Source organism: Fukomys damarensis, unplaced genomic scaffold, assembly GCF_012274545.1.
Source record: "Fukomys damarensis isolate Sample0158 unplaced genomic scaffold, DMR_v1.0_HiC HiC_scaffold_17, whole genome shotgun sequence".
Taxonomy (NCBI): domain Eukaryota; kingdom Metazoa; phylum Chordata; class Mammalia; order Rodentia; family Bathyergidae; genus Fukomys; species Fukomys damarensis.
In genome coordinates this window covers 8529839-8556952 of record NW_022900929.1, presented here as the reverse complement: position 1 = coordinate 8556952, position 27114 = coordinate 8529839, and the positions used below count along the sequence as shown (strand labels likewise).

At 42.6% G+C, this 27114-nt stretch overlaps 1 protein-coding gene and 1 long non-coding RNA gene across 2 annotated transcripts in view; both read right to left on the bottom strand.

The window, feature by feature from the left end:
- Window positions 1-3337: 3337 nt before the first annotated feature.
- On the bottom strand, window positions 3338-4671 carry LOC104873685. The gene is made up of 3 exons (XR_783542.2): window positions 4320-4671; window positions 4138-4217; window positions 3338-3379 (listed from the first exon to the last, which is right to left on the bottom strand). It is a non-coding gene; the product is annotated as an uncharacterized LOC104873685 (long non-coding RNA).
- Window positions 4672-25139: 20468 nt separating this feature from the next.
- The window catches only part of Anln (anillin actin binding protein), a 61669-nt gene continuing 59694 nt past the window's right edge, over window positions 25140-27114 (bottom strand). Inside the window, exon 24 of the mRNA XM_010640494.2 lies at window positions 25140-26372. Coding sequence (XP_010638796.1) covers window positions 26249-26372 — 124 coding nt within the window. The 3' untranslated portion in view covers window positions 25140-26248. The remainder of the gene's footprint in view (window positions 26373-27114) is intronic.

Genomic DNA, 27114 nt, shown 5'->3' with positions numbered 1-27114 from the left:
TCTTAAGTGACAGATCCTTCTTCACCTGCAAGTCGTTGATTGACAAGCCAGTTATTTCCGCAAGTGCTAATTTCTAGAATTCTATGACCAGCTCTGGAAATTCACACTACTAACCTGAGATTCATGTTAGTAGGGTGAGATATTTATCATTGATAGTATGTTAACGGAAACAATTTTACAAAATATGATTTTATGAGAATTGAATGTATTGAGTAATAAAGGCAAGAATTTTTGAGCCATCATTTTTAGCTTTGGATTAGATGGAGAATTAGGGAGATCTGAAAAGCTGAGGCCATGGGGGAAATAAGCGATGATCGCTCAAATGAGAACCAGCAGTCAATCAGAACTCGCTCTACGCTGCAGTTTGGGTCCTCAGTGTCCCCCAAAGGCCCGCGTGTTACAAGCTTGATCCCCAACATGTGGTGATGTTGAGGTGATGGAACCTCTCCAGGGTGAGGCCTCGTGAGAGGAGCTTAGGTAATTGGGACATGGCCTAAGAGGGCTTACTGGATCCCAGCCCTTCCTTCCTGTCTTTCTGCTTCCCAGGGGCCATGAGGTGAACAGACCTGCCCCGCCATACATCTTGCTGTGATGGGCTGTGCCACCACGGTCCAAGTGACCATGGACTGAAATGTCCGAAGCTGTGAGCCAAAACAAGCCCTTGTTGTCCTTTAGGTGCATTGTCTCAAGTGTGTGGTCACGGTGAAGGAAAGTAACACATTGTACCGAGGGAGCCAGCCATTGTCACCTGCACTTGGCATACTCCCGAGCAGGCACAAGAGTAGAAGGCTTGATCGGGCAAAGAAGGAAGGCTCCCGGGGTGCAATAACTAGAGGTTGCTGGCCAAGGAAAGCTGGAGGTAGAACTAGAAGTAGGGCCTCCTGTGTGATTATCTAGGGCAGTACATCTGGCTTTCTCTGTTTGGTCCTAAATTAGAAAGTGGGACAAAAATTAGGGAAGCTGTCCATCGTTAACCCCTCTGGCTGTTTGGAGCTCACTGTGACAGGGCTATCGTTTGGCTTCCTGGATCAGCTTCTAGACACAGTGGCCTGACTTCCTGCTGGAGAGCTGCCTTTCTGGAATGGTTGCTGTAGAGAACAGCTTGGTTTCCTGGGCTGTTGTTGTAGGCACAGGTTAGAGTTATGCCTCTGATTCTGTCCTATACCTCAGGAAGGCCCACTGAATGAATCTTCCAGGGCTCAAAACACATTTTGGAAATCATTATTTTATTTTAATAGGTAACACATTGATGTAGTCCCAAAATAAAAATAACATGCAGATATAGAACCTTGTTCTCACCCCCCAAATGGACACAAGTAATCATTTTTATTCACTGTTTCCAATCTTTTTGGTGTGTGTGAACCCATAGACTTATTTTCCCTGTTTTTCTGCAGCTTACTGCTGTACTCAACAATAAATGTCAACTATCTTTTCACAGTAGTTCACAGAGAACTGCCATTTCTGATTTACAGCTGCATAATATTCCATTACAGAGATAAGATCTAAGTCAGTGCCAGCATGTGTGTTATTTTGGGGTTTTTTAAAATGTTAATGTAAAATATGTTAATGTAGGGCTGTTTTTCCTAAACTAAAATATCAGTATTCAGGTTTAATTGCAGGGTTGATTTGCAATAAACAAGTGAGTTTTAGGTTGCAGTTTGGCACCTGGTCTCTAAAAGGTTTGCCATCACTGCTCTAAATCATTTAACCAACCTCTTATTGATGGACATTTGGGTTGCTTTCAATTGTTGTTTCAATACTGCATTGGATAGCTTTTACTTTGCAGTGGTATAAATTCATCTATGCAATGAATTTCCAAAAGTGGAGTGATTGAGCCAAAGGGTATACATTTGTTCTTTTGACAGATATATCCAGACCAGCCAGCCTATAGATGTGGCATTAATTTGTAAGTTTCCCAGCAATACAGCCATATGCAGGATCCGGAACAGAGCGCAGTGAAGACTCATATACCACTCATTTAAAAATAAAGCATATGTGAAACTTATAAATCAACTTAACAAGCTGCTATATAAAGTACAGTGATACTTTGGTTCATGAATGCTTTTGTTTGCAAATAATTTGGTTTGCAAACAGAAACGTTTGGTAAAATTTTGTTTTGTTTGCAAACTCTGCATCAGATGGCAAACACGACTGTGGCCATCTTTCCCAAAATCATAAAACAGATTAAGCTCATGAACCAAGATACCACTGTATGTATGTTTTGATCTAGTGTCAGTCATAAAGACCCAGAAGTCCTGGTTGGAATTTAGAAATCCTGGACTGTTTGGAGTTCTGTGTTCAAATGTAACTGCTATTCCTAGCCATTTCCTACCACTTTACAGACAGCCACCCCTCTGGGTAAAGGAAGCACAGGTACTGTGGTTGACCCTGAAGAAGACAACCCAAAGAAGCCTGCACAGCCCCCAGAGGCAGACACCAGCTGAGACAATCCAGGTGGGAATTCTGTATGCCTGGTGTTAGGAGCATGGTCTAGCAAGAGAGATGGGAAGGTCTCCTTGGCCTCATAGACACTGTGCATTGTTGGAGATGGACCAGGGGTAACAAATGGCCTCAATATGGAGCCCAAGGAAAGAATTCTGTTGCCTTAGAAGCCTCTGTCTTCAGTCTACATAAAAATGCAAACCCCCATAATGCTCTTTTTTCACTCCCTAACAGCTTCCTTAGTCAGCATTTTGAAGACTCCTTCAGAAGAGAAGTAAGTATCTCTCACTTCCAAAGCCTGTTTAGGGATGGACTAAGAAATACTACAGGTATTAGTATTGGGTACACAGTACCCAAATTCAGATTATTAATGCTCTAAGCAGCAGTCACCACCATTTCTTTATATAAATCCATGACAAAAGGCAAACTCAATGTTTCAATTTCAAATAGTCTTATCCCACTGGTAAAACCAGTTGTCCAGACTTTGTTCAGGGAATGCAGTTGCTGTATATGTTCACATTGGCTTTCTGGAATGGGTCTGGGATCTAATTATGTCTTAAATGTAGATTATAAACTATTTAGTTTGTGAATATGGTGCTGGGGATCAAACTCAGGGCCTCATGTGTGCTAGACAAGTGCTCTAGCACTGAGCTATACAACCCCAGCCCAAAACTCTTTGCTTAAAAAGTAGGTCAAAGGCTGAGAGGGACAAAGGGAAGGAGGGATGGAGGGGAAAAGCTGTCTCCAGGAGTCCTTAATTTTTTACTTTTTATGAATTAATTCCCACTGGTTGGCAATTCCTTGTCAAGGTCAGCACGACAGTATCTTCCAACTCTGTGATGTTATGCATTTGAAAACATATCAAGAGACAGCTGACAATGGCTTCCTCTTTTGTTGTCAGAACTCATCTACCTTTTCAGCTATGCTTGCTGCTGCTCTATGACAAAACAGCAGAATTCAAGAGTTAGCTTTATGACAAGGCCTTAGTTTTTCCCAAAATACTTTCAGCTAGGGAGCTCAAAGCATTCCTTTGCTTAAAGACAGAATGTCTACTCTGTAATCTTATTGTGACAGAGGGGAAAACGTTAAAATTAAAATTCAGAAGAAACCCTTTTATCTAACACAATCAATTAATTGAAAAACTCAATTAGAGTGGGAAAGCATTATAAGCGACTGCACGTGCAGCTCAAATATTCCTCATCATTCATTAACTGCATTGTAAGGACAGACCTTTCTTTGGGTCTTTCTCCCAGGAGTCATAAGAAGGAGTCGCACAACCTTATAATCTCTTCTTACATAAGCAACCAGCATGCACTGTTCAGGCCAGGGTAGGGACCCGAAATTTTAAAATACTCATGAAGAAATCTCAAGAGCTGTGTTCTTCTAGATTTCTACTATTTTCTCCTTTTATATATACTTAAGATGGCAACAGTTTCCTCATTCTCAGAGGAAAATATCCATTTTCAGACTTTCAGTTTATATACTATGTGACTACGTCATTTGCAGTATGTCAGTTACAATTACATTTACAACTGGTACCAGATTTGTGGACAATTAGTGTTGAGTCTTCTGACATTTGTTTGTGGAAACAGAAATGCTATTACAGAGCAGTCTGCTGGCTTCTGAAGGTTATCAGTCAATGGATTTTACCAAGGCAATGCATGACTTAATAGTGATTTGTTAAGTAAGACTTACGGTCTGCTTATGATGCATGTGTGCACCACACTCTCTGATTTCTCAGGAATATGGACCCTAAGAAAAATCCTCTCCTTTCCCTGCATGAAGATAAAAATGAAATAAGTAAAGATGGAGCCAGGGTATCACTGTGCAACAAATTAATCCATACTTAGCAGCTGGAAGCCACACCCACCCAGTACCTCACTGTTTTCCTAGGTCAAGAATTCATGCACAGCTTGACTAGGTCCTCAGCATGTAGTCTCAAGAGGCACAGTCAAGGTGACACCAGGCATGGTCCTTTCCAAACTTCAGGGTCCTTGTTCAAGCTTATATGAGCATCAGCAGAATCCAGCTCCTTGTGCAGGTAGGGTCCAGGTGCTCAGCTCCCTGAGGACTCCTGCAGTTTCCCACAGGGTGACCTGTCCCGTGGAGAGTTCATATGACTGCAGCTTGCTTCTTTGAGGCCAGTGGGAGTGTCTCTCTCACCAATACGCTACCTTGAAGGATTAGACATCTCAGGGTCTTAGATGGTCATGAGGATGGCTTCCACCTTGGCAAAATCTAATGAAGGAACACATCCCATCATCTCCGTCATATTCTAGGGGTTAGAAACATGGCACAAGTCCAGCTCACCTCGGATAGGAAGGGCTATGAGTCATTAGGGCTGGCCTTAGGATCTGTCTGCCACCAGAGGGGACAAGAGGGTGGCCGGAAATGGTGGGATGGTGAGGTAGGAAAGAAACAGAGAATTTAAATAGCTAGCAAAGGGCCTGGGACTTTGGAGAGAAAGAAACTTACTGGGCACATTTTGGCAGCTTTGCAATGACAATTCCATCGACTCTGTCTCTGGGAAATATTTGTAGTTTTTAACTTCAGTGAAATTATGCGTTACTCTTCAAAGATTCTCGGATCAGGTTGGGGTTGTTAATTACAGTTTTAAAATGTTAAATTTGGTCTGAAGATACTTTTGTGCATGACTTTGTTCTAAAGGTTTCTCTGTACAACTGTAAGCTGTAACCTAACTTACTGTCTAAATAGACTGTCACATCAAGTAGCTGAGTCTTGGCCAGTCACAAGTGAGGGGCCATGTTCAAATAAGACAGATGGGATCGTTAACCAGACTGTCTCTGAACCTCACTTCTGATTTCTGTGGGTCACTTCTTTTTCCAGAACTATAAATAAAACCTCAATGGCTGGGGATGTAGCTCAGTGGTGCTTCGCCTGCCTAGCAAGCTCAAGGTCCTGGATTCGATCTCCAGTACACCAAGGGAGAAAAAAAACCTCATTGGTAAGGTGGGACATTCTGAACCATTTTTGGTTGAAATGCTATCCAGTTCTACAATCACAAATAAAGCCAGTTGAGATCTGCAGGACTAAGTTTGTTATAATTTTGTCTTCTAACAAATATATCTTATTTTTAAAACTGTGTGCTAAAATAACCTGAATTTTTTTTCTGTTGTCCTGCAAATCAATTTGATGTAACTGTGGTAGACATCTGCTCCCTGCTGGGTGCTGAGCTGGAATTGGAAACTCAGGCCAAAGGAAGGCCAGACCTGCCCTTGAGGAGCTGTGGGCAGTGGTTAGACGTCCCCCAGAATTTTGGAACACAAAGATGTAGTGGCTGCAAAGTACTTTTCTGCCTCATAAGTAGAAGTGTTCCTTAAAAAGCTCATGTGTGAGGGCCTAGGTTTGAGACCTTCTCCACCTCCTCAGTCCTCTCCAGCACCATAGTACGAACAACAATAACAAAAAACAAAACCAAGAAATTGGGCCCACAAGTTATTTTCTCACTTATTTTTCTGTGTCCAGGAAACTATTTTTAGAAAGGCAAAGAAAAGACCAATATCATTAATGAACATAGATGCAAAAATCCTTAATTAGATACTGGCAAGTAAAATACAGAAGATCATCAAGAAGATCATATACACTGACCAAGTGGGATTCATCCCAGGGATGCAGGGATGGTTCAACATACACAAATCAATAACTGTAATACACTGCATTAATAGAGCCAAGGACAAAAACCATATGATCATCTCAACAGATGCAGAAAAAGCATTCTACAAAGTCAACATGCATTCATGATAAAAATTCTGCAAAAACTTGGAATAGACAGTCTCTACCTCAACCTGACAAAAGCCATCTATGAAAAACCAACAGCCAAAATCATACTAAATGGTCAAAAGTTGAAATCCTTCACATTAAAATCAGGAACAGGATTTTGGAAAGTTAGCTGCAGAGCAAATGAAGGAGTTAGGAAGGGGCCAAGATGGCGATCCAGTGTGTTAGATGGCAGGCATGGCCTGGAGCCTCCTTCATGTGGTCTAAGATGTGCCCTGGGCTAAATGGGACACTTAATGGACCAAAGCAGGGTCAGAAACTTGGGAGAGGGGACCTGCAACATGGGGTATGCTTTAGAGACGATGGAAACGTTTGCTGGGGCCATATTCTCTTCTCTGGATGACCACTAAAAATCTGCCTTATATGTGCCATCCATGTGGCCAGAAGACTGATGTTCACTGATGTTCCCGCTGTCCTGAGAGATGGCAGTCCTCGTGCTGCTATGAGGCACTTACGCCTGAGTGCTGAAGTCACACGGCTGTATCATGGAGTACAGGGGAGTCAGGATCAGCACATGGGGCCCCAAGGACAGAGAGAGCCACTGCCAGGCTAAGCTAGAGCTACATGAAGGGGGAAAAGCCAGCTGGCAGCTGCCTGGGTGCCATCCCATGGCAGTCCCCAACATGGCACTGGAAGGAAAGACTGTGCCCTGAGCTCAGATTTTCTTGCTTGGTTCACACCCACTGCACAGGCCACACTTAACATTGCCACCAGAGCTGGGCACGAGCAGGCTGCCCATCCTCCACTGGGAGCAATGGCCCCGAAGCACTGGTGCTGATAACGCTCCCTGTGGTGCCATTGACAGGGGTCAGTCATAACCCTTTAATATGCCTCCCCCAAACACAGCCAGGGCAGCAAAAAATAAACCTGGAGGAACACAAGATCTACCAAAAACTGAAAAATACTCACCATGATGTGAGTCAGAAAAGAGATTCCAATATATGTTAATGTACAGCTATTTACATTCATTATCCTCCGTCATCAGTGAGATGAGCAATGTCATGATGTAGATGTACTGTGTCGCCCAAGGCTGGCGCGCTGAGCCGTGGGTCCCCCAGGATTTGGTGTGGGATTAGTCATGGGGCACCACTCTCGGGAGTAGATCAGGGAGCCCAAGATCACGGTGTGGGTGTGTTCAACTGATCAGTGAAGGCTGCTCTCTGCTTACTCCAAGGAAGGTGGAAGAATGAGCTAGGAAAATGCTGTGTGAAGTCTCCTCTCCTTACTTCCTTGAAGCCTGATCATCTCGTAAAAGCTCACCTCTTAATAATCACCACATTCTCTAGCCAGGGATTTGGCTCAGTGGTTCTGCCACCTACTTTGCAAGTGCAAGGGCCAGAGTTCGATCCCTGGTACCAAAAACAAACAAGCAAACAAAATATCACCACATTCCCAACTCCGGAAGGCAGGGGCATTCAAACTGTAGCACTCGCACTGTGGGTCTCCCATGCTGAATGTCCCACTGCTGACACCTCAGTGAAGTCTGGCATGTCAAGAGGCCACAGCAGCTTCCAATCCCTCATTTATAAGTATGGACACGAACGCATAGGAAAAGACTGTCATGTGGATAAGGAGAAGGAATAAACAGAAGGAAGAACTCAAAGCAAAGGAAAAATGCAGGGGCCAAGGATTTAGCTCAGTGGCACCATGCCTGCCTTGGAAGCCCAAGGTCCTGAGTTTGATCCCCAGTACAAAAAAAGAAAGAAAGAAAGAAAAATAAAGAAAGAAAGAAAGAAACAAAGAAAGAAAGAGGAAGGGGAAGGGGAAGGGGAAGGGAAGGGAAGAAAAGTGCCAGGAAAAGAAAATTTCTTAGCATCCAGATTCTCAAAGGAAGAGAAGATATTGTACACATGCACCATGAACAAACTACTAGCGAAAGGAAACAAGAGCTGCAATATTCAGTGAGGAAAAAGGTATTGAGACTTCTACACGTGTCCCCATGAGATCCCATTCCCTGGTGATTCACTGCTATGAAGGGAAATTACAGGCAGAAGAACTAAGGTTACCAATAAACTGACTGTCAAAGAGGGAGATTATCCTGGATGAGAAAGCTGGACCTGCCGAAACCACAGGACCCCTTAATTAAAGAAAAGGAGGGCCAGGGATTTAGCTCAGTGGTTCTGCTGCATGTCTTGCTAGCACAAGGACCTGAGTTTGATCCCTGGTACCAAAAAATAGAAAAGGAACACAAAAGGTGAAGGGAGGTTTGAGATGTGAACAGGCTTTGCAAGGTTAGGGGCCACAGCCTAGGACTTCAACTAGGTAAGAATGCAGGCAACCCAGGGCCAACAGCCAGCAGGGAGAGGGGACTCACTCCTACAGCCACAAGGCTGAATCTACCCATGAAAGGGGCTGGGAGCAGAACCTTCTCAGACTGTTTAAACCAGAACTCAGCCATCCGGCACCTTCATTTCCATTTTGTGAGATTCTCAGCATGGGACCCAACTGATCCACTCTGTACCCAAACTCTTTTATTTTTTTCCTGAAACAGGGTCTTGCTATGTAGTTCAGGCTGACTTTGAACTCACAATATGGCCCAGGCTAGCCTCAAACTTGTAGCGATCCTTCTGCCTCAGCCTACTGAGTGCTAGGATTATAGGCATGCACCACACCTGGAATGCCCAAACTTCTAAATGACAGAAATTGTGAGGTAGTAAGTGGGTACCTAACTTTGTAGCAATGTTTTATCTATGGTAGAAGATTAATACAAGAAGAACCTTCAAGAAACTGATTTTAAAATAAGGAGAAGGAATATCAGTCAAGAGATGCCACTAGAGGATTAACTCAGAAGGTTCAAAACCTAAATAAAGCCATTCAAGAAATAAAACAAGCTTTGTGCAGGGGTGCATTCCACTATTGAGGAATGGCTGAGGGAGAAGGACATCAAGTTCAAACTCATCCTGGGCAACCTAGCAACTTAGTAAGACCCTGTCTCAAAAAAAAAAAAAAACTGGGGATGTAGCTCAATGCAAAGGCCCTAGGCTCATCAATAATAAATTAATTTAAAAACAAAACAACTGAGAAAACTCAGAGGGGAAAAAACTGTGCATGTAAAGGACACAAGTTCCTAGATTACAAATTCCCAACATGTTGAGTATAAAAACATCCCACAAAGGCACAGCATTTTCCTGAAATTCAGAATCCTGGGAAAAGAGAAACAACCCAAAGAAAGTATGTGGAGGGAGGTCATATCAAATGATTAAGAAGCAGAATAGCTTTGGACATTGTATTGGTCAGGTTTCTCTCAATGGGTTACAGTACCCACACCCACAATTAAAAGAAGGGAAGCATAATTTGGCTCATGGTTTCAGAGGATTCAGTCCATGGTCAGTCGGCTCCAAGGCAGAGATATCATGGTGGAAGGGCCTGGTGGAGAAAAGCTGCTTAGTTCATGGCAGCAGGAAGCACAGCAGCGGAACAGTGCCAACGAGGAAGGGACCAGGTGCCAGACGAATTGCCCAAAGTAACATCTCCGTGACCCACCCAGACACACCCAGAAGTGTGCTCCACCAATCCCCTGGATGCACCCCAATCCTTCGAGCTGATACTCCACCCTAACTGCCATAGACATTGTAAGGACACTGGCTACACCATAATGCAGTTAGGCCTAAAACCTATAAGCCAATGGAGAAAGCCTTAAAAAGTCGAAGGAAAACAATTACTAGCTTAGAAGTCTACAACTTGCTGAATTATTAGTTAAGTGTAATAGTAGATAAATGACATCCTCAGGCATATGGTCTCTCAAGAAATGTGTCTTCCAGTATCAGTGGTAAATACTGCCCCAAAACGCCAGGCGTGGTGGCACACGCCTGTAATCCCAGCACTCGGGAGGCTGAGGCAGGAGGATCACTATGAATTTGAGACCAGCCTGGGCTACATAGTGAGTTCCAGGTGAGTCTCAACTACTCAGTGAGACTCTGTCTCAAAAAAACAAAAACAAACAAAAAAACCTCAATATTGCCCCAAAACAAGAACAGGAACCAAGGAAAAGAAAAATACAGAGCACAAGGGGCATGGGAAGGGGAGGGTGCATAGGCAGGAAGTGCTGGTCTCATAAGAAACTGTAGAAATGTCAGAGCCTTGAAAGTTTATTAAAATAAAAATTGAAAAACACATATATTACAAAGCGTAACACAAATAAATGAGGAAATGAAGAAAAATAACCTAGGATAAAGTTAGTACTCCCCGGTGCATATTGTCTGCCCTTGATTAATTCTAAAAGCTGGACCACAAATTTGGCTCTATTCTTCCGAGATGCTGAGATGGTGCAGATACACAATCAGTTACAAGATTTATGGTGTCCGTAGGACAAAAGCACCACAGCTGCTCGACAGAAATGTAGCTTTTCCTAATATCTGAGGCACATTTCTCCCACGGGCCCTCATAAAGCAGCCCCTAACTACATAATGATCTAGCCAGTGTCCTTGAAACCATCCCCGTGATGTACACAACAGTAAGTTCCACATCGCTCTTTCTGATCATGTCCGTCAAACTCGACAGATGGCACGAAACAGAATCACAATCTAACACGAGACCCAGAACCACGAGTACAGGTGCCAAGGGCGACTTTTCGATAAAAATGCCTGTCCTTCAGTCAGTCCCCAATGAAAATCAATCTTCACAATCCCAGACTTCTTTTCCTTTGCTTTTCCACATTCACCAAGATACAGGGGCATCTCTAACACTGGGATTCAGGAGTGCAGGGCAGATCAGACAACCAGCTCGTGTTTGTGTTTGGCCTGGTTCTCCAGTCCCAGTGCATGCTGGGGATGCAAAGAGAGCCAGGTGCTACCTGCCCAAATGCTGAGCTGCAACACAGGAGAGGAGCCCCGAGTCTAAGGAACTAGAAATGTTTGTAATGAGCAGTACATCTGCCTTTGCTCTTGGGAAAGACACCATCCCATCTAAGGCCGTAAGGAAACATGCTGTCTGCTCCAGAAGCAGACTCGGTATCTCCCAAGGCTGCTCCCCACACAGACATCCTTGAAAAGACCACCCACAGCAAAGGCAGCCAGCACCTCTCCTTCCAAGACACTCAGTGAGATCAAAAGTTACATTGAATGTTTTCTCTTTTTTTAAATTGTGATAGAAGACACGTCACCATGAATGCCCCTCGCTTTGAGCACGTGCATTCCATCATTCTTGCCACTTTCTGAAGCCATTCTAGAAGTCCTCTTTCATGACTGTCTTTAATTATGCTGTCGAGGCTGCCTCAATATCCGGAATTGATTCAAAACATGTATCTTTCACAGTCGTTTTGCCTTTGGGGATGACCCAGAAGTCACGTGACGCCAGCTTCAGGGGATGAGGTGAATGAGGACGCCCTGCCATGTTTTCAAAGCCTGCCTTTCATTGGGCTGCCACTCTGCAGCAGCGTTTCATTGCACTTTTTATCACATCTCCCTTCCAAGGACACGGAAGACGACTTCCAGAACTGCTTCAGAAAGTAGCCAGAACGATGAGATAAGTGTGCTTGAAACCAAGGGGAGTATTTTGAGGGTGATTCCCGGCACTGTGTCTTAGTAACTGTAGTTGTTTTTAATTTAAGCACACCATATTTTATGAGCCCTCGTGTGTATAAGTCACACATACACGCAAAAGAACCACAGAAAACTGCCTCCTGACAGTGGTGGGTAAGGAAATGACCAAAGGCAAATTCAAGGGGAAATCTCAAGGACAAAAGGTCTCCTAAACCATGCGCAGCAAGCCATGAACTTCAGATCAAAACAATATTGCCAGGGGTGTAAACAGAGAGGGAAGTACACACACAACAGAGTCCAGGACGGCCATGTGAATCTAAGGATCATGTCTGGGCTGCCACTGAGGAAATCCCAGGAAATTTACACAAATCACGGTAAAGATTAAAGTTCTCCATTTATACTGGTTGCAGGGTCTGATGTGGAAAAGAAGATACTTGCCAACTGTGCTACCATTTTGAATCATGTAGAAGAGGAAGATGACTTCTCAGGTCACCAGTGGTGAGGCTCTATTTCAAATAAGCAAGAAAGTGACCCTTCTAACGTCCACAGACAAGGTGCCCAAGACCAGCAGGTCAAACTGATCAGATAAATCTTAAACTTCCTAAGAATCGATATGTATTCTGCCATATTACATGCTTGGGTTCCAGGTCCATCCTATCGATAACATCATACATCGAGGTCAAGCCCCACCTCATTTCCACCATGAGATCTATGGTGCTAGTTGGGGGAACTTGTTCAAAACATTTACTTTCATCTGAAAGAGGAGCCTCCCAGATCCTCCCAGATACACGAAGAAACTTAGATTAGCGCAATTAATAAACAGTTTTTTTCAAGAGAGCTGTCCAAGATGGAAAGGAGGATTCTACTCAAGGGAAGATTACTGCAATCAGCAAGAAGACCACTGCAATGAGGTAGAGAGAATAGGCTTAACTCTCCAAGTGGGAACTATAACCAAGGTTCAGGATGGGGTACATGGGTGAAAACGTCAAGGAGAGGGGAAGATTCTTGCCAGCCAGACTCTGCACCATGCTTGCTTGAAGGCAGACAAGGGGAAGGGGGCCGGACACCAAGGATGAGGGTTGTTGCTGAACTGATTTTGCATGGCTGTGGCTCAGACTCCTAAAAGGATACAGAGGGAAGGCCAAGGTCAGGCCTCATCAGCAAGGACTCAGGGAGTCAGACCTCAGTTTGGTCAAAGAGAGAGACTCCACCAGCATCACCTCTCCCTCCCAGCATTGAGGAAATGAAAGAATGCATGGGGCTGCCTTTTCAGCTGACAGCATCACAGCACGAAGTCTTTGGGACAGATCTGAGCCATGGCACGGTAGAATCCTGCACATTACTAAGATCATACACCTAACTGATGACTCCTTTCCAAACCCATTGTGACATTTGCCCATCTATAAACCAGATCACTAGTGGTGAAGGTCTTTAAGTATTCAACTTCAAAAATACAATATATATATTCAAAAATACTTGAATATTTGAAAGTTATCTGTACACATCCTAATTATTCATCACAAAATTCTTTAGCATGGATTTCCTAAGAATAAGGAGACATTACCACGTTTAAGAAAATTTACAGTTCCATAATACTACCTAACATCCTCTCTATGGTCATATTTATCCAAATAGAGAAAACTTTTACTCCTCCTTTGGTGTTTGATATCTTTCTATGTTCTGAATGTGTCCCCTAAAATTCACGTGCTGGAAAGATAACGCCCAATGCAACAACGCTTGGAGGTGAGTCTTACCGGAGTTGTTTAGGTCCTGAGGTTGCTGCCCCCATTTGAGGAAAGAACACCATTATCCAAAGGGCTTGTCAGTGCCAGCATATGCACATCTGGTGCTGTGCTTCGTGAAGACACAGCACCCAGCCCCTTCTTGCCCTTCTGCCTTCTGCCAAGTGAGAGCACAGAAAGAGGACTTCACCAGATCCCATCACATTGATCTTGGACTTCGGAGAACTGTGAGACACAAATTTATTAAATGTACATGTTTTCTAAATTACCCCATCTCGGGTATTTTACTTCAATAGCACATACGGACTATGATCCTTCTGGTGTTTGAATATTTTCATCTATGCATGCATTTTTTCCATGTACTAAAGGGCTTAGGGATGGGGATGTAATTCAGTTGTTAGAGCTCACCTAACATCTGTGAAGTCCTGAGTTTGATCCCCTGTGCCTAGTGATGATATAATAATAATAATAATTAATAATAATAAATGTTAATAATTAAGAGAGAACCTAAGAGGTAACTACAAAAATTTCCTGTTGGCCTGATCATGAAAAATAATGATCTTCAAAATTCCACAGTAGCAACAAAATCAATTTTGAAGGAAAGCATAGCAGGCTTAGGAACAGAGATCTGCCTACTGATACGCTGGTAAATGCTGATATGGAAAGGGACCTTATTTCCAAGTTTGTATTGGCTTTCAGTTTCCATGGTGGATTCAAACCACATTGAACACAGAGACGGGGAGCAATGTGTTGAAACTGCAGTCGGAGATGTATGAAAGCATCACGAACATGACTGAAACTTCCTCTTCCCTAGACTGGTCCTCACACACTTAAGCTGTGGAGTTTGATAGTGCTACAGCAAGTTTTCAGGAGTCAGAGGGCTTGATAGGCATAATTGTAGGAATCTAATCCTAAGTATGTGCAGGAAAATTTGTTCCTCTGCTTTGAGTGGTGTTCTGTTTTTTTGATTTGTTTTTTTGTTTTTTGTTTCTTTTTCTTGGTTTTTTTTGCGGGGGGTGGTACTGGGGATTGAACTGGGGTCCCTGCAATTGCAAGGCAGGTGGCAGAACCACTGAGCTAAATCCCCGGCCTTCTGAGTCTTCTCTTTCTAGGATGAAATTTGGGTTCAAACTCTTTCTCTCTTGGATGTGGGCTAATATTCTAGGACTCATTCAGGTTGAACTCAGACACAGAGTGATACGAAGTTCCTGTAATCTTTGCAGTCAGCTATAGTTAGTTACCTGGTAATATAAGATTTAGATAGATTTGTAAAATTAGATCATTGTGGTACCCAAATACTCTTATCAAGATTTCTGCATTCTTCCAAGAGCTTACGTTTTCTGGGCACCCATAGGTCTAACTTAATTTCCCTTTCTTCTAGTTCACCCAGATGCAGGATTTGGTCCTCTTTCCTGAATTCCTATACAATCCCCAGAAGAAACAAAGGAAGGAGAGAATGGGAAAGGGTAAAAAGAGGGACTAAAGAAGAAAGAAGAGGAAGAGAATTCACCCAACTTTATAAACCATTTGCAGGGCTGGAGGTTGGTATTTGATATCTTTCTACTATGTTCTCAATGTGTCCCCTAAAATCCATGTGCTGGAAAGACAACACCCAATGCAACAGTGCTGGGAGGTGAGTCTGTCTTGCCTGGGAAGTGAGTCTGTCCTGCCTTAGAAACCATCTCAGGTCTAACTTCCATTCTCTCCACTTTAGTCCCAGTCCCGCTCAGGCTCCTTGTCCTGCTGAGTTAAACACCTCTGTCTTGCTTCCCTTAGCACCTCAACTGTTACAGGATTTGCTTCACTCCACCACAGAGAACCAAAATAACATTGCCATAATCAACATATATTTTGCTGTGAAAATCGGATTTGTAGCCCAGGACCTTTAGAGTAAACAGCTTTGATCCACAAAATCATCAGGTACAGGCTCTCCATGCCCTAATGAATGCTTGGCTTCTGTCTCATGTTTTGAAGTGCTGGCAGCTGAAGTGAGGACAGAACCAAAAAGGAAAGCAAAGTCCACGTGCCCAAGTATATCTCCAGAAGAAGCTTCCCAAGAGCCACTACAAGCCTGCTTACCCACTATCTGCCAGAACTCAGTCACATGACCCCTCTGAACTGCAGGGCAGCATGGGAACTGTAGTCTTTAACCTGAGCAGCTATATGCCTTGCTGAGAGTCTATCAATGTGAGAAAAAGGGTCAGTACAACCTCTGCCACACCTTCTGAGGTATTTTCCAAAACAAGAACAAGTGCTACTCTAGAGCAACTCTGGCCACATACTAAAATACTTTTTTTAACTCTTTATTCATTATAATTCCGTTAAGAGAACCTTAGAGATCTCCTCATGTTACAAAAAGAAATTTATCCTAGATCATACTCAAATTGATGGTAGGTGTTTTTTTCGGTTTTTTTTTTTTTTTGGTACCAGGGATTGAACTGGGGTCCTTGCACTTGCAAGGAAGGCCACCGAACCACTGAGCTAAATCCCTGGCCCAATTTTTTTGATGGTAGATTTTAACTAGCTCAGTGCACATTCATTCGGGAGACATTGGTTGAGTGCCAACTACATACCACACCCCATGCAAAGAGAGATTTGCTTGTCCCTTGAACAATATCTAGTTCTCTCCCTTAAGGGACTCTTGGCTGACTGTCCCCAAGTCAAGCTGCATAAAGGATTTTTCATATCCAAAAAACCTTAATGCATTGTCTCCACTTTACAAATCAGGAAGTCTGAGGTTCAGGGGAATAAAAAATTTTGAAAAATAAAATTAAGTCACAGAACAGAACTCCTAGCTTATCATTCTGGGCCAGTGTTTTTGTTCATTACACTATTCTATTTTCAACTGTCTCACTGAAAAGTGGAAGAATGATTTGATCAATTTGTTTTTCTTCAATTTTTATTCTCAGAAGATTTCAAGTATAAGATTTCCTGCATTTCAAATTTCTTTTGTTTTATTGGTGCAATTGAAGCTCTTGTGCCTCTTTCTCGTCATCTTTATTTGTTTGATTTAGAATACACTGCCTTGAGTTTCATATCATTTTAAGATTCATTATGATTCTCAGCTACAACCTGTACAGAAGATTAGAAGATGCCTCTCCCCATAATGGTTATTTCAAAGATCTAAAAGAAGTGGGGTTAAGCTAACTGGACTTAGTTTATTGATCCCAAAGGACACACACAATTTCTAAGAAGTGAACAAAATAATAGGTAATATGGAACATCTACAGTATGCTCATAATAATAAACTTTCATCTCCTCTAAGTATTCATTTTTCAGTCTGGAGTCTTCTGTATTATTAAACCTCATATAGTACACCCAAAACTCTGAGTTTTGTGAATACATGTTATTTTCAAAATTACTTCAATCACATAAAAAAATAACTTTTAGAAGAGAGCAGATTAAATCTACTTTACACATCCTTGTATAGACATAGAAGTCATTTTAACTTCTCAAGGAAGTGTTGAAATCAAGGAAAAGACAGAATAAGAGGAAATAATTCTAAAACTGTAGTATTACTGCTATTTTCTCCGTGGAAAAAAAAAAACTTCAATAAATGCCATAAAGTGTTATATTTTGCCAAGGGAATTTTCTAGGTATTTTCAAATTCCCAGAAAACTCTAACATCAGAGGCAAGAACAGGAAGTTTGATATCTAGGACACAACTCCCCTAATCAGATGACTATCTCCCTCTGTCCAGGTCTCGGGCAGTTGACTGCACTGTCATTTATATTGTCCCATTTAATTCTCCCAGCAGACCTATGTGGTAGGTACTAGAATATCCAACTAAATATCCAGCTACAAATGCACAGCCAGTAAAGAACATGGGTGTAGGTGCAATTCCACACAACCAATCATTAACGTGTGTGTGTGCGTGTGTGTGTGCACGTGCGCGCGCACGCACGCGCGCGTGTGTGTGTGTGTGTGTGTGTGTGTCCCTCTCGGGTAATCTGATAAACCAAATGACAAGGACAAATGGAAAATGGACACAGGGCACGAACATAGAATTCATACATTAAGCAATAAATAGGACCACGTGCAAATATAAACACACATGCAGATATTTGACCTCACCAGTTAATCTAGCAGGATCGCCTAAGCAACTCACAGACTTTGGGGTGCTTCTGTTCTGCAGTATTACAGTGAGAACCCAGGGCCTCACACAGGCTAGGCAAGTGATATACCACTGAGCTATATCCTCAGTCCCTTTTAATTTTATTTTAAGAAAAGGTCTGGCTAAGTTGTCCAGCTGGCTTTGAACTTGAGATCCATCTGCCTCAGTCTCCCCAGTAACTGTGATTGCAGGTATGGGCCCCAGTGCTTGGGGGGATAATTCTTGATAGAACTGATTTCAAAGGCGAATGTGTTCCATAATAGGGAGGACTATTTAACATAATGAAACCCCACAAGATATTCTTGAGAACCCTGGCAACCACAGATGGCAGCAAGACCAAGAAGGGGTAGATTTCTCCCAATCCCTCCAGCTAAGTATTGCTAAAACCAGGGGCATTATATGTAAACCAAATATAAGACCCTAAAAGTAGAAAGGAAAAGGAAAACCATCCAGACACCTTGAGCCCAAAGAGCAACATAACGATGAGCTCTCTGGGTTCCTTGTTATGTCAGATCTGCTAGGATGGATACTAGAAATGCCAAGGACAGCAGACAAAGAGAAGCCCCAAGAGCAGCCTGTGCTCTTCAGCCAATGAACCAAAAAGAAGCCACCTGGCAGGACAGAGAATCACCAAGCCCCAGCCAAACACCGCAGAGAACGTGAGCCTACTGCCCCCATGCCAGGCCTTCCATTATAGCCCGTAGTAACAAGGTGCCCTCACTGTTCCAGCCCAAAACATGGGGGACCCTGGATTCTGAGTTTCTCCCAGTAGGAGTGAACTCCCCCTTTCCAGCCAGTGTCAGAGCAGGGAAATGGGAGGCTGGAATGTTTGCTGCCATCGGACCACTCAGATGTTGGAATTAGGTGAGGATTTTAAAGCAGGCATCATAAATATGCCTCAACAAGCAACTAGGAACATTCTTGAAACAAATGAAAGAAATAGAAAGTCTCAGCAAAGAAAAAGACGGTAAGTCAGGCGTGGTGGCACACACCTGTAATCCCAGCATTCTGGCAGGCTGAGGCAAGAGGATCACAAGCTGGGCAATTGAGCCATTTAGTGAGATCCTGTCTCAAATTAAAGATTTAAAAAATAAGTAAATAAAAGACCTAGTGCTGTAGTTCAGCACAGAGATCCCGGGTTCAATCCCCAGGACCACAAAAAAAAAAAAAAAAGGACAAAGAAAAAGAACATTCTAAGAATTCTTTTTATCTTCCCTCAGGGCCCTGCTTGTTCTGATACACAGCATGTTTTACCAAAACGATTGTTTAGCTTACTGCTGGGTGCCTCTTGTTAGGTCAGGAACATGATACCCAGACCTTAGAAAATGGAACTCAGGCCCAACCTTGCCTGTAGAGGGCTCCTGGCTCTTTCTGCCCAAGTTGTCTCTTGCTATCTCTCCACCTCATCCAGACAGAGCGTGTTCTGTCTGCTGTGGAGCACAGGCCCTCTGCTGTCTCCTTGTTTCAAAACAATGCTTGGATTTTCTTTAAGAAGTAGTAGCATGTTGGCCAAAATCGTTTTTTTAAAACTTGAAAAACTAGGATCAAATTGGGAAGCGAAGCAGCTTCTAAAAGATTCCCCACCCTTCCTTCTTGTAGAGCGGGGCTCCATCAAAGCCTTGGTCCTGTCACGTGACACAGAAAAGATGGCGGGTGTCACTTCCGAGAACAGATCACAGAAGATGCTGACGTCTGTCCCTCACGCACATTCTCTTAAGGCTTCCCTGCAGGGAGGCCCACGCGGTGATACACAGAGGACTGCCTCCAGCTCAGAGCCAGCCAGGAACCAAGGCCCTCAGGACAACCTGGAGCAGAGATGTCAGGGGCAGTGAGGAGCTGAACCTTCTCACCACCAGATGGACAGTTGGAAGCCCACCCACCCTACTTCCCTGGTCGGCCCTGCTGTGGGTGCAGACCTGGGACGGACTCCTTCACCGTGAGCCACAAATGTTTTAAAATCAAACATTTGCCATACCTCTTGATCACATCTCAGAGATCGCAAATCTTCCAAAGCAAAACTTTGAGTGCAGTGGGAGAAATACAGTCAATAGAAATGGCACAGGTAAGTAAATGCAGCTGCGTGGCTACAGAGAGGAGGAAATGTGGGCTGTCCGGGGGGAAGAAGAGGGCGCGCTGCCCGCCTGACGGGCACAGTAAGTGACCACCAAGGGCCTCAGCCCCTTCAGGCTTCGAAAGGATAGGGTCTTGCCTGGGACTGAAGCACCCCACTTCCCTCCAGCTACTCACCGCGCGGTACCTGAAGCCTCACATCTCAGTGAAATGTTTTTCCTGTGCCTCTGCACCCGGGAAGATCCTCCTGCTAGACAGCCGAAAACCCTCTGGCCTGCTCATCCCGCAGAAGACTCATGCCCTCACGGGCTCTGCGCATGCTCCCTGCAAATCTCTCAGCTGTGGACTCTGAACACCCCAACAGGCGAAGAAAAGGAACAACACAAAACTCTGGTTTTCCTGGATGCTAAGGCAGAATAATCCTTTTGTAAATCAGGTGTTTTTCATTTTGCTTTTCACAAAATTGAAGGAATTAGAAGTCGATCAAGGCCGGGAGACTCCTGGCTATCCCTTTTTTGTTTTTCAGTAGTAGAAATCTAATGAATTTCAGCAGGTCACGCAACTAAAGACTACATTTTCTACCTACAGTGTGACTATGTGATTGTTTGCCCATGGGTATGAGAAGAATGCTGTGAAAATTCTGGCCTGTGGGTTGTTTGTATGTATGTATGTATGTATGTATGTATTTTTTGTGGTACAATACTGAGGATAGAACACAAAGGCCTTCCCAGTGAACTACATCCCCAGCCCTTTTTAATTTTTATTTTGAGACAGAGTCTTGCTAAGTTGTCCAGATTGGGCTTGAACTTGAGATCCTCCTGCCTCAGCCTCCCACAGTGCTCGGAATACCAGTTATGTGCCACCACTCTTGGCTTTAGAAATTTTAATAGTCATGGGAATGAGCCTCTGTCTTTCACACTTCCTGAAAGATGAACCATGGATATGCTGCAGCTGAGCTGGAGAGGCCACAAGGACAAAGCCACACTGCGGGTGATATGAGGGATCAAAACCTTGGTCCCTGGAGATCCTCATGGTTCACAGACAACTTTTTGCCCAGTGCTGGTCCCATCTTTACACTGTCAGATGAGAAATGCCCATCTCATTTGACACGCTGCTATTTTTTCTTGTTATTGTTCATTTGTATGTTAGCACAACCTGTATTTTCCTTGCTATGTTAGGTAAAACTAATTGAACTTATTAAAATAATTAGTAATTGTAATTAAGGAATCAATTATGAAAATTAATAGGATCCACTGCAATACTTCCATACATGCATTTACCATATATTGGTCATGTCTACCTACCCTTCTACCTAAGAATAATTTCCAATAGATCATTTGAAACTTCAGTGTTTTGTGTGATGGCTATATCAAAGCTATGCCCATTTTGATCTACTAAAGTGATCTATAAAAATGAAAGAGTTGATGTTGAAGCACATCTCATTCTTGACAAATATATTTACCCAAAATATACAAATTAAGCAATAAAAAACCCATCTATCTCATTAAAAATCTATTTCCTATATTGTTTTACTGTTTAAATTTTTTCAGGTGTGTAACTTTTTTTTGAGACAGGGTCTCACTATGTAGTTCAAGCTAGACTTGAACTCATGATGTAGCCCGTGTTGGCCTTGAACTCACAGCAATCCTCCTGCCTCAGCCTCCCAAGTGCTGGGATTACAGGTGTGAGCCACCACACCTGGCAGATGTGCAACATTTTATCTTGATTGTGAACTAAAAATAAACATAATAATTCAGTCTGGAATTGTTTTAACATTTAAATTTTTATGGTTAAAAATGGTTTCATTTGTACACATATTTTGCTGAAACATCAAAATATAAATTACGTTAATATAAAATGATGCGAGCACTGATATGAAAGTCCCTAAAGTTTCTAAAATGAATTTGTACTTTTAAATAGTTCATGGAGGATAAAATTGCACTTGCATAGATTCTGTTGGATTTGACTAAAAGACTGTAAAGATTTTAATTTGAAATGTTAATAATATTCCCAATATGAGGAAAATTAAAAATGCTTTGCAGTTTTTTAAACTTCTGCTGAAAAATGTGGACATCATCTTGAAAATGGGAATTGGGTGTGTCTCTAGGGTTCAGACTTTCTAGAGCATGAACTCTTACAGGGAGTAGAGACCTCTGCTCTTCGTGACTGCAGTGTCCTTGAGGGCTGACGGTAGCCCTATCTTGAAACAGTTGTGCAGTGCTTCCACACAAGTTGCCCTGCCTCCGTGGGGTTCCCATGGCCGGCACATTTCATGAAAAAGGATAACCAGGCCTAGGCATCATTCCCCAGTGGCCTGCCTGCATGACTGCGGCCCCTGTACCTTTCTTCAGAACTCACAAATTTACCGTATTAATGGTTTTCCCATCACTGGACAAAACACACAACACCCAGAACATAAAGAAGAAAAGGTTGGTTTGGGCTCACCTTTCAGAGGATTCAGTGCATAGTGGCTGGATCCCAGGCAGAAGCAGCATGGCGGGAGGAGCTGGCTAAGGAAAGCTGCTCACCCCAATGCAGCCAGGAAGCAGAGAAGGGAGGAGCCAGGGATGAGAATGTACACTTCCGGGTCATTCCACCAAGAGAGGAAAATACTCCTTTTCAGGTCAGTCCCCAGGGAACCACACTCCTAACCAGGCTAGCCTCCTAATAGCATTCAGCCATGAACTCATCAGTGGATGAATCCACTCCTAAGTACAGGGCCCCACGAACCCATCACTTTCCCAAAGCCCACCTCTGAACACCTGAGACTTTTGGGGGAAAGTCTAGATTTAAGCCGTTAACAAGTGCTGAATGTTGGCATGGAGTCCAGGATTCCACATCTCTTCTAGGTACCATGACCCATCATCTTGCTCCTTCCATTCATCCTTCCTTCCGTTTTGCATTTTGTTTTTTCCACTGTGTTCTGTTTCTCTATCTTCACCTCTTCCATGTCACCGTAGTAACATACACTCATTTCTTCATCCAGAAATACCCTTGCTCACTTCATTCTTTTTGGCCCCTACCTGGGATTTTGTACCATGATTTCCAATTAAGTGTGCTTGGTCATTTTAAATTTTCCTCCCTGTAGATGAATTCGTAGATTATTTCTACTTTTCCTGTTTAGAAACTATCTGCTCACATGCAAGTTTGTGTAAGGACAGTTGGGGAGGAGTTAAAACAGCTAAACTTTGCTTCTAGAGAAAGAAGATGAACAGACCTAAATTCCTTGCAAACCTGCTGAAAACTGGACCTCCAGGTAAACAGATGACTGATATTTGTCAAGAGGACTTATACGGTGGAATGCTCTTAGTGGGAAGTGGCTGGTTAAGGACTGCTTGCAGTAAATATACAGAATTTGTGGATTTGTTTGGCAGGATTCCTACGTGTTATAAAAGCTCTACAACTATGGAGGGAGATTATCCCTCACCTAGAGGTTGTCTGCTGCCTGAGATAACGTGATGCCTCCCTTGAGAGCCTTTATTCTGAGGCAGAAGAGAAGGTGTGTGTCACACAAAAACCAAGACCTGGGCGGCTGCAGGAGGTTAGGGACCTCTCCAATTTGCCAGTGCTCCTTGATGCCCTTGAATCTCTGAGTAAAGCTTACTGTAAAATCTCCGATACCTCCAAGTCAGATTAGACAATATGGGGCCAGGGATTTAGCTCAATGGTTCTAGCACCTGCTTCACAAGCACAAGGACCCATTTGATCCCTGGTACAAAAAAAAAAAAAAATCAGATTAGACAATATGATCTTGAGTTTTAGCGGATTCCTGGAAGTTAAAAGATTTGCATACAAAAAGGCTGAATTGGTTCCTAGTCTCACCAAGAGTGTGGTGTTTGTTTCTAATCAACCCTGGCTAGTTTCATCAGCCTGTGGGACAAAACCCACAGCCACTTAAATATGTATTTTTCTGTTTATGAGTATTATTTTTAAGTTTCTTAGATCGACATGTGTGTGCACAATTCCTATTATTATTTACCCATTAATTTTTTTTTAATTTGACAAGATACCACAGTGTAACAGTGAAATATGTGGTTTCTGGAATAGTGTTGCGTTTATGTCCTGGTCTGTTACTCGGTAAGTGTGGCCCCAAGAAAGTTACCCAAGTTTTTGGTTCGATGCTGACTTCACAAGGTCATGTGAAGATCATATGATAGAATGCACACACCAAAGACAACATTTGGCACATAGCAGACGCTGAAACACGACAGCCACTCTCACAGGAGCTCTTTCATGCTTTACACAAGTTCACCTATTGCTTGTTTTGCCTTTGTTTACACACACCTGTAAGGATTTTTCATGTACTCAAATCTGTCATTTTCCTCCATGGGTTTTAGTGTGACCTGACTTTTATTTGAACTCTTGTACTCAACTGCCTGCTGCACATGTGAATTTGTGCTTTCATTTGTCCGCCTTATGATTCCAAAGCCAGATCTAAGGCTCTTCTTAATCTCTGGAGCAGACCCCACTGCTGTTCTTGCATACAAAATACCTGTTAGCCACATTTTTTCACTTTACCTCTAAATAACAGTGTTTCTTTTATTATTACTTCTCTCTCCACATTTTAATGTCCAGGTGATTTATCCACTCTCATGATTCCAGCAAAGGCCCTTGAGGCAGCTGTGAGTGAAATCACCAGAACAATATTTTCCAGTTTGATGGGGTATCTCTTAATTTGATGTATCACAATCACCTTAACCAAAATTTCTCCTAAGATTGAGCTTTATATACACTCTAACATACTAAACCAGAATGATCTCTAAGGGATACTCTTACTTTTTTTTCCTTTACATTACAGGAAATAGTATGTATGGAACTAATGAACAAAAGAGTATTTTTAAGTAATATGTATAGTCTTCTGGGAAGAAGCACAAAAACTGCTAAAAGTTCTTATGACAGAGATAGACCTTTCACCTTCTGTGTGCCTTTTGAATTTTGTACCCTGATATATTATGCCAATTCCAACAAAACACAAGCCTATCAATAAATACTAGGGAAGGGGCTGGGGATTTAGCTCAATGGCACAGGGCCCTCCTTGCAAGTGCAAGGTCCTGGGTTCGATCCCCAGTAAGGGGGGAGGGGGTTAAAAAATAAATGCATGGATGCCAGGGACCTTCTCAGGACCTTACGTCCTGTCCCTGTCCGGGCTGGTGACGTTCCACACAGTCACCTCGGCTAAGCACCTGGGAATCACATGCTGTATCTTCAAGTACACATCCAACTACCACACCGTGCTGACATGCCTCAGAAGTGGACCATTTGTTACACATGCACTTCACGGTCACACTGAGAACCCACAGACAGCAAGCACTGGAGGTAGGAGAATAGACACTCAAGATCCTGTCAGGATGGTAGCCTCTGGAGTCTAGAACTGCGGAGGTACAGCAGCCATGCCACACACAGCTTCTCTTACATAACTGACACCATAAGCTGTGTACAAGCGTTTATTTCAGTAAGATGACATAAAATATAGTTTTATATATAAGATAAACATTTGAATGCAAAAAAACAGAAGGTGACAGAATTTAGTGTTTTACATGAAATTATCAATAACTAACAATTCAGAAAAGAAATTCTGAGGGTACTTAGAAGTTAAAATGATGCTTTACAAATATTTTATAATAACAAAGGTATTAGGTTTTTAAAGGTAATACATGACAGCATTTTCAGAATAATTTCAAACAGGTTGCAAGACACTGTCATACACAAACATAAAAGAAAAGACAAGAACTTTGGCAAGCAAAGTATTATTCTGTAGCAGCTTAGAAAAAGTTTAGTTCTTGTAATATAAAGGTTCTTCAATTTACATTTGTTCTTGTTACAGGGACAGAAAAAATTAATATGCTAAAGTCTGGGAGTCTGTAAGCTACATGGCAAAATAATTATTTCAATAAAGCATGAATTCTATGAAAATGTGTACCACACAGCATATGTAACTGAGTACATGTAAACCACATGATTAAGTGTCCCATATAAGATATCTGACCCCAAATCTCACACAATGTCGCCTGTCTACATCTTTTCTTAAAAGGTGGCTTCAAGCTCTAAGGTAGGACATTTGCTACTTTTAAAAGTGCTCATCTCCATTACTAAAAATATTTCTTAGAGTCCCTTCGGAATTTTTTTCAGTACTGTATTAACAAATCACTGATCAAGAGATGACTATAAACTTTTGAAAAACCTATTGAGGCTGAGAAGGGATCGCAAATTGAAGGCATCTATCTCCAACCCTGGAAGACCTCGCTGCTTCAAGAATACAGCTCCAAGAAAATAACTCAGAGTTTCATACTTCTACAAAAATATTTTGTCATGAACTGAACAATTAATTATATTCCTAGGAAAATGAGACTTTTAACTTTAGACTTAGCAACAACTATAATGAACTGACTTCCAATCATTTATGAGTGACAGGAAGTGGTTGAAGTTTTACATACAAAAAGACATAAATGCTGCATAATATGTAGTGAATATTTGCACAAACCCTTTCCTATTTAAAGCACAATATGCAATCAGTAAATCTGATGCTCTAAAGTCTGTTTTCTTAAGATAAATTTATGACATAGCACAAAAAAGTCTCCACGTGATAAGGAAATTCCTGCAGTTTACGGCTTCCCAATAGGCTGGTAGCAAGCATCGGGCTGCCAGAGGCGAATATCCACAAGAACTTGGTTGAGTTTCTGCATCCAGAGGTCTCGCTCCTCCTTTGTGTCAGCAGAGAGCCAGTTCCTACGGGAGCACAGAGCAGTGGTCACATTCTCCCCTCCTCCACTCCACACCTCAGAGACTCACACGGGGAAAAGTGCCAACGCAAACCAGTAAAAAGATCCATCCAGACGGTCTTTTAATGGAGCTAACCAAGAGCCAAGGAATGAGGTGTTTCCCTAAGGACAACAGAACACAAATACCCCCCATTTGACTAGCTGATCACAGTGCCTCATTCTGCTTCATGAGTGATGTTTCCAGCCAAAGAAGGTGAGTATCTACACAGGTGCCTGCTGTGAGACACCTACTGCTTGCAGAACTTTGGAGTCCACTGTCCTCCAGAGCCAGGTTCTGAGAGCAGGATCACAGGCTCAGGCCCCTCCTTCATCGGCCCTACAGGTAATTCTGCTCTGCATTGTTCCCCATTATTTCTGCCCTTATATGTTGGTGGAACATGGTATTTACAACAAATTAACTCAACATCCTAAGGCTGTCTAACCTAACCTCTATCATATTAGCAATCTCTTCCTCATGAAGCTACAGACAGAATGAATAACGAGTTGGTGGGCAGGCAGGGGTGGGAAAGAGAAGAATTCAATACACAGCCAGACCATCTTAAAGAGAAGAGTCCGCTGTGAGGAGGGTTTTCGCTTTATTTGTAATTTGTTTTTTGTGTCCTGGGGACTGAACCCAGTGCCTTCATCTAAACTACATCCCCAGCCCTTATTATTATCATTTTTTTTTTTTTTTTTTTTTTTTTTTTTTA